The 12,516-nt window shown below is 43.7% G+C and overlaps 2 protein-coding genes across 13 annotated transcripts in view; one reads left to right on the plus strand and one right to left on the minus strand.

Moving 5' to 3' along the window:
• DZIP3 (DAZ interacting zinc finger protein 3) overlaps window positions 1–4,204 on the minus strand; it is a 177,227-nt gene extending 173,023 nt beyond the window's left edge. For 8 of the 9 annotated variants that reach the window (XM_077118456.1, XM_077118455.1, XM_077118448.1 and 5 more), the window contains exon 1: window positions 3,844–4,133. The gene's annotated coding sequence lies outside the window, so the exon portion shown is untranslated. The other variant, XM_077118451.1, reaches the window with a different exon arrangement.
• The window catches only part of CIP2A (cellular inhibitor of PP2A), a 68,305-nt gene continuing 59,848 nt past the window's right edge, over window positions 4,060–12,516 (plus strand). For 2 of the 4 annotated variants that reach the window (XM_077118460.1, XM_077118459.1), the window contains exon 1: window positions 4,060–4,449. In XM_077118460.1, the coding sequence (XP_076974575.1) occupies window positions 4,348–4,449 (102 nt within the window). In that variant the 5' untranslated portion in view covers window positions 4,060–4,347. The remainder of the gene's footprint in view (window positions 4,450–12,516) is intronic. The other 2 variants (XM_077118461.1, XM_077118458.1) reach the window with 1 other exon arrangement.

A 12,516-nucleotide genomic window follows, 5' to 3' on the forward strand; every position in this document is an offset into this window, starting at 1 on the left:
AATGCAACTTTATGACAATACATTTTTAAATCCAGATAAACAGTTGGCTAAATATGTATATTGCTAAAATTACCTCAAGAAAAAGTAGGAAAAAAATGAACAGATCAATGATCATATGCAAAATTCAAATATTTGCCAAAGATCTGCCATTAAATAAGCTATCAAGTTTGATGATTTTATAGGTTAGGTCCATAAAACCCATAAGGAGCAGTTGATTTCTATAGTAATTCTCATTATTCCACAGCTCAGAAAAAGACGGAAATACTTTAATACATTTTTCAAAAGTAAACTCTAACCCAAATGCCAAGAGGGAGAATACAGAAAAAATGGTTAACTCTGCATAGATATAAAATCCTGAATATCAGAACATTCAAACTTGCAGCATTAGGTTGCATATGTCACCATAATTAAAATTTCAAAAACCCAAAAAATTGCACAACACCAAGAGTGAACTCTAACACAAATGATGAACTATAGATAATACTATTACCTATATTATATTGTTGTTATAACAATGATAATATTGTTTCATCAATTTTAATAAGGGTACCACACTAATGCAAAATGTTACTAACAGGAACAGAGGTGGAGGGTAGAGGGGGGTAGGGGTAAGTGTGTATGAAACCTACAGCTGCTCTGATAAAAAAAAGGAAAATCCTGCAGCATAGCATACAGAGGATTTGCTATTACTACCTACCTGTATGCTATGGGCAAAAATTACGTCACCTCTGTCTTAGCTTTTTTTATCTGTAAAATGGAGATCATGATGTTAGTATGAAGATTAAATAAGTATAAGGTCCTTAGAACACCGCTTGGCACATGGTAAATGTTAAGTGTGAGCTATTTTTATCCCAAGGACAAAAAGAAACATAAGCCATAGCATTGACATTTTTCCTTTTTTTTTCAGCATTGACATTTTAAAGGGGAAAATAAGATATAATAAACTACAAGTTTTATTTTAGCAAACACTTCTTAGCAAATCTTTAAATAAAACAAGCATAAAAAGCCAATCTCCTAAACATGACAAAGATGTGTATCATAAGTCAACAGCACAAATCACACTAAACGTTAAAATATTGAGATCATTCCTATTACAATGAGACAAATTGCTCACTACCACCATGATTATGTCACATTTAAGAGATTATGACAATGTAATAAATTACTGGAAAAGAAGAGATGAAATCATTATTTACTGATACGTCTAGAAAATCTAAGATAGTAAGCAAAACTCTAATAAAATTAATGAGATTTTGGTTTGATTCCCGGAGGCTGCCCATGCCTAAATAAATAAATAAATAAATAAATGATATTTTAGGTAGGTGGATGAAAGATTTACTAAAAATCAGTATCTTTAAGAATAGCAATAAAAATGAGAAATTTATGAGAAAAAAAGAACCCAGTCAGTAACAAAAAGCATGTAATAGGAATACACTAAGAATGACAAAATATTATATGACAAAGAATACAAAATTTCATTGCACACAAAATACACCATGAACACTTGCTATTAACTACCTCAGCAAACTACATCTCTAAAACTCCCAACCTAGAAATTCAGAAATTCTTTCAGACTCACTGTCTCATTTCTCACATCCACAATTAGTCAGCAAGTCCTGCCTATTCTACTTTATATATATATATTTTTCAAATTTGTCACCTCTTCACTCTGTCCACTTCCATTATACTAGTTATCCTTTAGACACAGTCCAGCAAATTATACAGTCTCCCTATTTCAAGTCTCATCCTCTTCAAAATCATACCCCATCCATCAGCCAGTTATCAGGTAAAATACAAACCTTACTAGGTCAAGCCCTAGTCTAAAGCAAAGATCACCACTTAATTCAGGATGGAATCCAAGCTCTAGCCTAACATCACCTTTAGTTAACTGAATCTAGCTTCATAGCCTCCTCCTCCTCTACACTATTTTGACCTTAAAAGTGTGGCTCTGTGTTTCTTAAATTAGGATACGCAAGTATCTCTAGCTAAAGATGTCTTCTACTAACTTACAACATCAATTTTTGGTGTGGATTTTTAGAGGAAGACATTTTATATCAAAATAACTACTCTATGGAGAAAACTGCAAAATTTGTATGGCCGCTTAAAATGAAAGATTTCTAATTAAGAAAGCATTAAAAAATCTATGAATTGTGTGGTGTGTGAATTATATCTCAATAAAGCTATTAAAAAAAAAAGAAAGCATTACAGCAGGCAGTTTTTACGCTCTCCCCAAACCCAGCATATGGGTCATTATATACTTGCCAGTATAGTGAAAAAGCCTATTTTTTTCAAATTTATACCACTGCTAAATTCTTATCACTACATTTGCAAATGACCATCCAATGATGGCCATATTCACCAAGAACCCACTTAAGCCAGGTAAATGTTCTCTTTACATTGATTAACTAATATTATAATGGTCTCTATCTCCAACTACTCTTACCCTTGCTCTCTCCACTCCAGCCATGGTGGCCTCCTTGCTGTCCCTGACAACACATTGCCATGCCCATTTCGAGGCCTTTGCCCTTATCACTCTATCTTTGCTCTTATTATTTCCTATATGCCCAACATCTGGATACCTTTTCTCCTAAATTGCAGGGCTCTTTCTTAACTCCTTGAAGTATTTCCTCAAATACTGCTTTCTCAATAAGACCTATCCTGATGACCCCATTTAAAATTATAACTATCCACACAACCACCACCATTACTCCAGAGTAATACCTCTGCTCTGTTTTTTTTTTCTCTAAATTATCTTCTTTAACTGTTTATCGTCTTTCTACCAGAGTGTAAGTTCAATGGCAGCAGAATTTGTTTCATTCACTGACGCTTGCATCTTTGAACATTAAAGGGTCTCAAAAATGTTGAACAACCCTATGAAACAGGTATTACTATTAGTTAGACTTTATTCACCTTACCTAGAGACTGAAATACAATGAGAATTTGCCTTTGGTCAAATAGTAAAAGGTAGAGTTAGGATTTGTACCACACAGCCTGCCTCCACCATTTACCATCACTGTATGGTCTCTCATTTGCATAATGAATTCCCATATGTACTTTCTATTTAGTTCATTTCCCTTATTACACAGCAGTGAAGAAATTATCTTTGTATCTTGACTGGCAATGCCTAGCCCCATGTTATACATTTAATAATTGTTTACTGAATGAATGAATGTTATGTATACATTCCTTAACCAAAGACTTTTACGTGAATGTCTCATTGGCCAAATCATTTGAGGCTTTCAGATTTAATAGCAAAAATTATATTTTTAATATCGAAATAAGTCTTGCCTTTAAAAATGTAGTGATATAAAAAATACGTTCTTTGAATTGAGAAAACATGATTTCTGATTAATGAGTTAACTAAATGGTCATGCACTCTATGCTTACAATTTATCATTAGTTGGTTTTTTAAAGCTTTATTCGACATTAACACAAATTAAGACTCCAAAACCATCTACTCACTCACTTCATAACATATTCTTGCATACACTAATTATCCGATTTAAAAAATACAAAGTGTCATCTTTCCAAACACCGAGATTTATAAAACAATCACACCAGACAAAAACTGACACCTTCATTTACAAAAACAAACTCTAACGAAACCACCCGGAAGAGCAATACACTATCTACTGACACCCGAGTCGCCCGGAGGCAGTGTTTTCGAATCATTTTGACAAGACTACCGTAAAGGCACGAATATCTCGACACAAAATCTAAACGTTTACTCTGAAAAACATTACTAGGTAGAAGGGATAAACGTATAAGAGATTTAAAATGATGAACCTCCCAAACCGCCTCAAAGTCTAGTGCCCAAAGATCTTCCACCTCAGATTTCCTCACCGTGTCTAGACTAGGGCAAAGCCACCATTTCCCAAGTAGAAGATGATGTACAAAAGAAAAACCGGCCATCCAGAGTGAAGGCCGAAGAAGCAAACGAAAACAAAAGCAAAGCAAACAGGTGAACAGCCAGCCCCAGACGCCACAGAAGCCCCTGACGCCCCTACATCGGTTAGCCACAATCGCGTAACTCGCGAGATTTTTCGTATTCACGGGATCATGAAGCCGAAACCCCGCGGGCTCAGAGAAAAGAGGGGATTTGGAGGGACCGGGCCTTAACGCCTCCCCCACAAACCCACCGAGTGCGTGGGCACTCCGAACCACCCCTCTACTCTTCAACGAGATCCAGCCCCCCCAGCGTGCCTAGGAACTTCCGGGGGCTGACCGGAACCGGAAGCTCGGGGGAGCGAGGGGGTGGGGCCGAAAAATCAAAAAAGCGCGGCGAAAGTTGGAGACCAGAGCAGACAAGGTGGTGGAAATCTTCAGGTGGGCCCGTGATCGGTCCCGATGGACTCCACCGCCTGCTTGAAGTCCTTGCTCCTCATCATCAGTCAGTACAAAGCCGTTAAGTCTGAGGCGAACGCCACCCAGCTTTTGCGGCACTTGGAGGTGAGGGATCTAATAATCCTTAGTCCATGGGCGGTGGGGTGTGGCGGCCCTATCCCTGGAAGGCCTCTCGCTCCCTGGGCTGTTTGTTAAGGTAAAAGCGAGGGAGTGTCAGCTTTGAATTCTCACTCTCCACCCCGCCCCTAGTTCCTCCACGGTTAGCTGTCCGCAGCGATCAGGTTGAGCGCCGAAAGAAGGCTCTGGGAAAGGGGAGAGTGGAATAAAAGGTTAGGGAATTTAGGCTGTGTTTCTGGTAGATTAGAGGAGAAAGCTCGGACTTGTATTTTCTCTTCTTTTGCTTCTTGTTCTGGTTTTGCCATCGAAATAGAGCCCTCGCAGAATATGCAGTGAACTTGTACTTGAAAAATACTATTTCAACTTTCTTTGGCCTAAGAAGCAATCCCTTTCTCCAATTCTAGTAATCGTAATCATGTTTCTTTACAAAAATATATTGCTCACAGTTTTTAAATCCTAAAATGCTGAATTGTATTCACTTTTTCTTAGTTCCCAGTGATTTGTGTTTAGATTATTATTGTTATAACTTTTCTTTGGAAAAAATTATAATCGCACATAATTCCCTGTGACCCTTATTATTTTGAGACTCTTGTTATCAATTGTTAACGCATTTGTGGAATTCAAATGTTAATCTGTTAAATAAAAAGTAGGGTGCACAGGTGGTTTAGTGGTAGAATGCGCGCCTTCGATGCGGGAGACCCGGGTTCGATTCTTGGACCATGCACCTAAAAAAAAAAAAAAGTTAAGCTCACTCATTCAAGGCATATTTTAAGAATTCTCTCTTTGTAGAATTCCTCTGCTAACATAGAATTGAACGTAATTTAAAAATCTATTCTACTTGGTTTATTACCCCTCTAATGAAGGTCTGATGTACCAAGGATTGGCAGAATACTGCAAAGAGAAGATGATTGTGAATGGTATAACAGCACCAACTTTTGGTGAAACTATAGTATTATAAATGTGTCTTTGTTCTCCTGAGCTTCAGTGGGGCTCCTCTTCGAACTATTGGAGATACCCACATCCTAAGTAGGTTTGTTTTTGTTTTTGTTTTTGTTTTTGTTTTCATCCATTATCACAATAAGTCCCAGCAAACATAACAGTTAAGTTTCAAACTAGGATAGAGCAGTGTGCTGGTGGCAGTCCAGAAGCCGCAAAATAAACATGGCCATCAGCTTTATTTAAGAATTAAACATTAAGTATTTTATTTTAGTTAGCAGTCTGAAACATTGCTTCTCTCAGAGAATAGAGGTATATTTTGATTCTCAGTGCAATTTTAGCATGAATTGAAGGAGATTTCAAAGCAATTTGTGGCTTAAAAACTGACTTCTTGAAAGATTCACAGAAAACTGTTCTGGCATTGGGGTATTTTGTTGCAAGGGTGTGATGAGTACTAGCTTGAAGCGACTACTCTTAAGAACTTTTTTTTTTCAATTGAGAGATGACATACATACAGTAAAATACATCAAGTACATTAATCTTAAGTGAGGCACTTGATGGTTTTTATTACATTTGTACACTCATAGAGCCATCATCTGTATCAAGATATAGAACCTGTCCAGCCCCTATAAAGTGTTTCATTATCCCTTTCCATAAGGTTCATATAAGTGGACTCAGAAAATTTGTACTCTTTCATGTTTGGCTTCTTTCACTCAAAAAAACACAAAAATCTGAAGTTCATTCATGTTGCAACATATAAAAGTACTTCATTCTTTTTTATTGCTGTATGGAATTCCATTGTGTAAATATATAGCAGTTTGTTATGAATGAACAAACTCATTTCTTTAATATGCTGAGGAGTGGAATTGTTAGGTGGTAGGGTAAGCTTATGTTCAGCTTTAGTTGAAACTGCTAAAAACTGCTCAACAGTTTCCCCAAAGGTTATACCATTTTACCCTCCACACTGCAGTATATGAGATTTGCAGTCTCTCATCCACTCCTCCACAACAGCCCCTGAATTAAAACAGTCAGTTTTTTTATTTTCCCATTTTTAGTGGGTGATCATTTGTATTTTTAATGGTACGTTGTCCGTGTCTCCTCGCTCAACGTCGGGCCCCCGGCCGGCGGAGGGTACGACAAGAAAAGGGGGAGAGAGAAAGAGACGCAGACAAACCGGTCCTGGCGGTAGAAAACGAGTCCAGAATACGCAGCAGTTGTAAGTACAAATCTTTACTGGGTCTAAGCTTGCATTATCTATAACTTTCCCCGACCGGGTGAATACATCCCGCGGGGGAGCGACCTCTGTGCGGCCGTCAGGCACGGCTCCTTGTGGGTCGTCTCCCCCGCCTCGTCCGGGCAATACCTTATATACATAATTCAAGCCCAATAGGTTGTTGCCGCGTCTAAGAGGGTGATTGGTAGATCGGGTTGGTGGGCGTGTGTGTCATACGCGGAAGCAGGATGTGGGCGCCATCTTGGCTCACTCGATGGGCGGGGGGAGCTTTAGAGCAGGCTGCAGCGCGTCCACTAGGCCTGACCCGGGTGGCGGCTCTCCACATCTCCCCCTTTTTTACTTATTTTGACCCGGTGTCTCCATTGATGAGTGAGCTCCCGTGGGCCGGAACGGCCCACTACATGTTTTGGTGCTTTGGGGAGTCTGGACTAGGCTTGCTAGGCACCAACCAGAATGCCTCCTCATATAGAGACCGGAGGGCCCGTGAACCGGAAACCACGTGACCCTCCCTGCAGTGCTTCGCCTCGCAACCGGGTTATGAGGGGGGCAGGAGAGCGGCAACCAGAGTCGAGAGTGTCGTAGGTGTCTCTGTGCAATGGCTTAAGTCTAGTCTGGCCAGGACCGCGACTTTGCCTAGAGACTCTCTTTCGACCAAAATTATGACTTCTGGTGCCGCCACTTATACCTGGGATACAGCCATGGGCTTTGCGGCAGACCTTACTTTCGAGCGTCCCGCCTTGAGTGGCCGTGACGGGCCACGCAGTGGGGGGGAGGACAGGGCTACGGTGCGGGGGTCGCCAGGGGCATCAGGGGCAAGTGACATAGCCAACATAGTGGTGACGCGTAGCTGTTGCTGCGTCTGGAACAAGCGTTCTAACAAACAATCAACAATGAGCAGAGTTACTAAGAGTCCCACTGCTAAAAGAATCCAAGTGGTCAACCTGGGCCAAGAGAACCATGAGGTGACTTAGTCCCACAGTAGCTCGTAGTGGGAAAAGTGGGGTTAAAGCTAGTTTCTCTTCTACTCGGTCGGAGGGTCACTTGCACTGTTGTTGTCATCTTTTCGGTCGTCGCCATCATCAGTAGGGCTGGAGACCGGGCCTGATGGTTCAGGTCGAAAGCTTGCTGACTTGTCGGGCAGCAGTTTCTCGGCGCCCCCGGGCGGTGTCACGGTTCTCACCAGTCTCTCCGGAATCCACACCGGCTGGCGTCCTGGTTCCTGGGGAAAGACACAAACAGAGCCTCTGGCCCAGCTGAGCACCGGGTCAGGGCCTTGCCACAGTCCTGACAGGACATCTTTCCATCGGACCAAACCTCTATGTGATGGGTTTGGAGTGGTATGCTGGAGGGCAGGTGTCATTCCTTGTGAGTTTTCATTTAAGAAATTATATGTAAACAAGGCTACTGACAGTTGGGCTTTTGGGGATAGGCCGTGGCCCATTCCTTCCTTTTGTTTTTTAAGCAATTCTTTGAGAGATCTGTGTGCTCTCTCTATGATACCTTGCCCTTGGGGATTGTAAGGGATACCATGCTTTAACTGCACTTCTATAGTTTCACAAAATTTTTGAAAGGTTTTACTGGTATAAGCAGGTCCGTTATCTGTTTTCAATATTTTTGGCTTGCCCCATGCCGCCCAGGCGGCAAGGCAGTGAGCAATAACTTGATGGACCTTTTCTCCTGTTTCAGCGGAGGCAAACATAACTTGAGAGCATGTGTCTATTGACACATGTAGATATTTGGCCTTACCATACTCTGAATGGTGAGTGACATCCATTTGCCAGATGTCTCCCGGAATGAGGCCTCTAGGGTTGACTCCGATTGAAGGAAGCACTCTTGACTCTGTGCAATTTTGGCAGGCTCTGACTATGTCTCTAGCAGCTGCGCGCGGTATGTTGAATCGCTTGGCTAGAGTGCCTGCATTGATGTGAAACTTAGCGTGAAACTCTTGAGCTTGCTGATGGGGTGTCAGCGCTGGGAAAATGTGTGGCTGTCGCGTGGCCATATCTACTATGTTATTTCCCTGTACCATAGGGCCTGGCAAGCCTGTATGAGCTCTAATGTGGGTTATGTAAAAGGGACACTGTCGGGCATGTATAGTTTCCTGAAGCTCGATAAAGAACGGTCTTACTGGGGAGGAATATTTTATCATGCCTACCGTTTCTAAGACCGCCACAGAATTCACGACATAATTGGAGTCGGATATAATATTCAGGGGGTCGTCAAACTCTTTTAGGATTGCGATGACGACTTGTAATTCAACCCATTGAGGCCTCTGTGGCTGAAAGAGTACTGTTTTTGGGGTACGCCCTTCTACCCAGTATGCTCCTGCACCAGTGCTTGAACCATCCGTATACACGGTGATTGCGCCTACCAGGGGCTTGGGCGAGGTTACTTTGGGAAAAATTACCGGGTGCCGGGTGATAAATTGTAAGAGGGGATCTTTTGGGAACTGGTTGTTAATATTTCCTTGGAAGGTACATCGAAGAATGGCCCATTGATCTATGCACCCAGTAAGCACCTCAAGTTGTTGGGCGGTGTAAGGTACCCTGAGATCTTTAGGTTGTTGGCCAAAATGCTGCACAGCCCTTTTGATTGCTTCCAATGCTAAATCTGCGAGTGCCGTAGGGTAATGCTCTAAACTTTTCTTTGGGGAGATTCCAGGATGGATCCAAAGTAATGGCCCTTGTTGCCATAACACTGCTGTGGGCTGTAGTATGGTTGGCAGCAGACAAGCTTCAAGAGGTTTTTGGGGGTCTATTCTTGTTAAAGCAGTGCTACTGAGCGCTTGTTCTACCTGACCGAGTGCTTGTCTCGCCTCCGGAGAGAGGCACCGGGATGAATTTATGTCTGGATTTCCTTTTAGTAAATCGAATAGAGGCATCAGGCTCGCGTTGGGTATTTTTAGATACGGACGAACCCAATTGATGTCTCCCACAAGTTTCTGTAGATCATTGAGGGTGCGTATGCCATCTAGTCTGAGGGTCATCTTTTGGGGGGAGACTTGACTAGGCATAATCTTTGCTCCCAGGAATGTGCTGACTTCTGCTATTTGAATCTTCTCCGGGGCTACTTCTAGGCATGCCTTTTTAAGCGTCAGGACTAGGTGTGAGAGAGCTGTTTTAAGAAGTTCCATGTCTTTATAGGCTAGTAGAATGTCGTCCATATAATGGATAATTTTTACTTGTGGGAACTGCTGTCGAGTGCTAGCCAGCGTTGTGGTAACGTACAGCTGGCACATAGTGGGGCTATTAATCATGCCTTGAGGTAAAACTGTCCACTCGAAACGTAGACAGGGCTCCTCTTGGTTAATAGAGGGCACGGTAAAGGCAAACCTTTTAGTGTCTTCGGGGTGAAGGGGAATGGAAAAGAAACAGTCTTTGAGATCTAGTATAAAAATGGGCCAGTGTTTTGGCAGGGCTGAAAGGAGGGGCAACCCCATTTGAACAGGCCCTAAGGACTCTATGCAGTTGTTGATGGCTCTCAAATCTTGTAACAATCTCCATTTGCCCGATTTCTTCTTTATAACAAACACAGGGGTGTTCCAAGGTGATGTGGAAGGGATAATGTGACCTTTTTCTAATTGCTCTGTGACGAGATGGTGTAGTGCTGAGAGTTTTTCCTTTGGTAGGGGCCACTGAGGCACCCAAACTGGAGTTTCGGTTTTCCACCGCAATCGTATAGGCGTGAGTGGGAAATTCCCCTCAGTGGCCCCTAGGAAAAACCCAGACCTCGTTTGTCGGGGTTGGACACAGTTTGTACAGGCACTGTGCGCCCTTGTAGTGAGGCTCCTAAACCCTTGCCAGGGACGTATCCCATCCCTTTCAACAGATGTTTTGAGGTTGGGGAGCAGTTACTAATTAAGGTGACGTCCATTTGGGTAAGGACGTCTCTCCCCCATAAGGATACGGGCAGGGGTAATACATATGGTTGGAAACTGCCTTGGTGTCCTTCATCATCAGCCCAATGAAGGGCAGTTGCGCTCAACATGGGTGTCGAGACTTGACCTATGCCGTTAAGGGTTTCTTCTGCCCTGCACGTTGGCCAGGCAGAGGGCCATTCTTGCTGTCTTATGATTGACCTATCAGCCCCGGTATCTAGCAGGCCCAAAAGGGGCCTGCCTTGCACTTTAATAGTCAGCATGGGTCGTTGCTCTAAAGACATATGAAGGCCTTCAAAAATCCCCTCGGTAGATTTTTGTTCCTTTTCCGTTTTCCTCCTGTTTTTGCTCGGAAGGAGCGCGTGTAAGCTGGGAAGGAGTAAAAGTTGTGCTATTTTATCACCCTCTTCAATAACCAGGGTGCCTCGCATAGATTGAACCATGATCTGGACAGTATTTGTGGAGTTAGGGTTGATAACACCTGGCACAACTGCCAATCCTTTCAGGGTTGTGGACGCTCTTCCTAACAGGAGCCCCACAGTGCCTGGTGGCAGAGGTCCTTTAAAGGAGGTTTCTACCAACCGAACTCCTTCAGATGGGGTCAGTATGAGTGTGGAGGTGGCACAGAGGTCCAGTCCTCCTGACTCATGGGAGGCACGGACTTGGACTGGTGTTGCATCATTGTATTGCCAGCAAGGGGGTCCACCGGAAAGGCGGACCCCCTCTGCCCGTTTTTTGGCGCCTGCTCCGGGCGGCCAGAGAGGCGCTTGCCGTTTGCATCGAAGGCTGATCTACAGTCCTCCGCGCGATGGGGTCCCTTACGGCAACGGCCACAGAGCTTGGCCACCTGTTGAGTGTGGGTTAGCTGGCTCATATTAGGACAATTTCTTTTAATGTGTCCTGGTTTTCCACATTGGAAACATCCTTTCTGCCTCGCTCCTGCGTTCTTAGCTTGTTCTGCATTTACTCGCAGTGAGCTAGCCAGCATGGCAGCTAGAGTTGTACTAGTTAGTGGGCTGCCAGCGTCCCTGCATAAACGAACCCAATCGGTTAGGCTTTTACCCTTGTTCTGCACTAGGATTACCTTGCAGTCTTTGTTGCATTGTTCAAATATCATTTGTTTGACTACAGTTTCTGCTATCCCTGGGTCGGTGAAAATCCTTTCTGCTGTGTTTTGCATCCTAGCTACGAACTCGACAAATGGTTCAGTGGGGCCCTGGTGTATGTTACTGAGAGATGCTTGAGCTTCTCCCTGGCTCGTTAATTTCTTCCAGGCGCCTATGAAGCAGCGGAAGATCTGCCCATAGACTTCTGTAGGGAACCCTGTTTGATTTTGGGAGTGGGGCCCTTTCCCTAGGAGCATGTCCGCATTCCAGGCGCCACGTCTAACCGCGGCGTTTTTCGCGGCTTGCTCTTCAGCTAGCTCTTCAAACCAGGCCTTCCAGTCTATATACCGACCCGGTGGCAAACAAGCACGGGCTAGCTGGTATATATCTGCGGGCGTGTGGTTTAGGGTGGCAAGATTTTCAACTAAATTTAACGTAAAAGGAGCATTGGGGCCATATTGATGGACGGCTTGCCTCAATTCCCTCAGAACTTTATAATCATAGGATTCATGCTGATTACCACCTTGGGGATTGATGATAACCGGATACATTTCTGAGTCTGGTTCTGATTTAAGCGGCTGGTATCCGCCTAGAACTCCGAAAGGTCTAAAGGTAAATGAAGGGGTCCATTTCCAGAAATGCCTTTTACCACTGCTTAATGAGATGGAGTCCTGAGGGCCTGCGTACGCAGGTGGGGGATACAGCTGTGGCTGCCCCTCCCCTACCCAGCTTCCAGGGAACTCTGGGCTGTGTAAAGGCGGGCCAGTGCAGCCTGATTCGGCCACCAGGGGGAGCCCTCGGTGAGGTTTTTTGGCGGGATCGCCGTGACCACTCGCCGAAAACCGCCGCGTACTCATTGGCGGGGCAGAGGGCTGCGTGGGTGAGGCAGGGGGCCTCTCCCA

The sequence above is a fragment of the Tamandua tetradactyla genome, chromosome 10, assembly GCF_023851605.1.
Source record: "Tamandua tetradactyla isolate mTamTet1 chromosome 10, mTamTet1.pri, whole genome shotgun sequence".
NCBI lineage: Eukaryota > Metazoa > Chordata > Mammalia > Pilosa > Myrmecophagidae > Tamandua > Tamandua tetradactyla.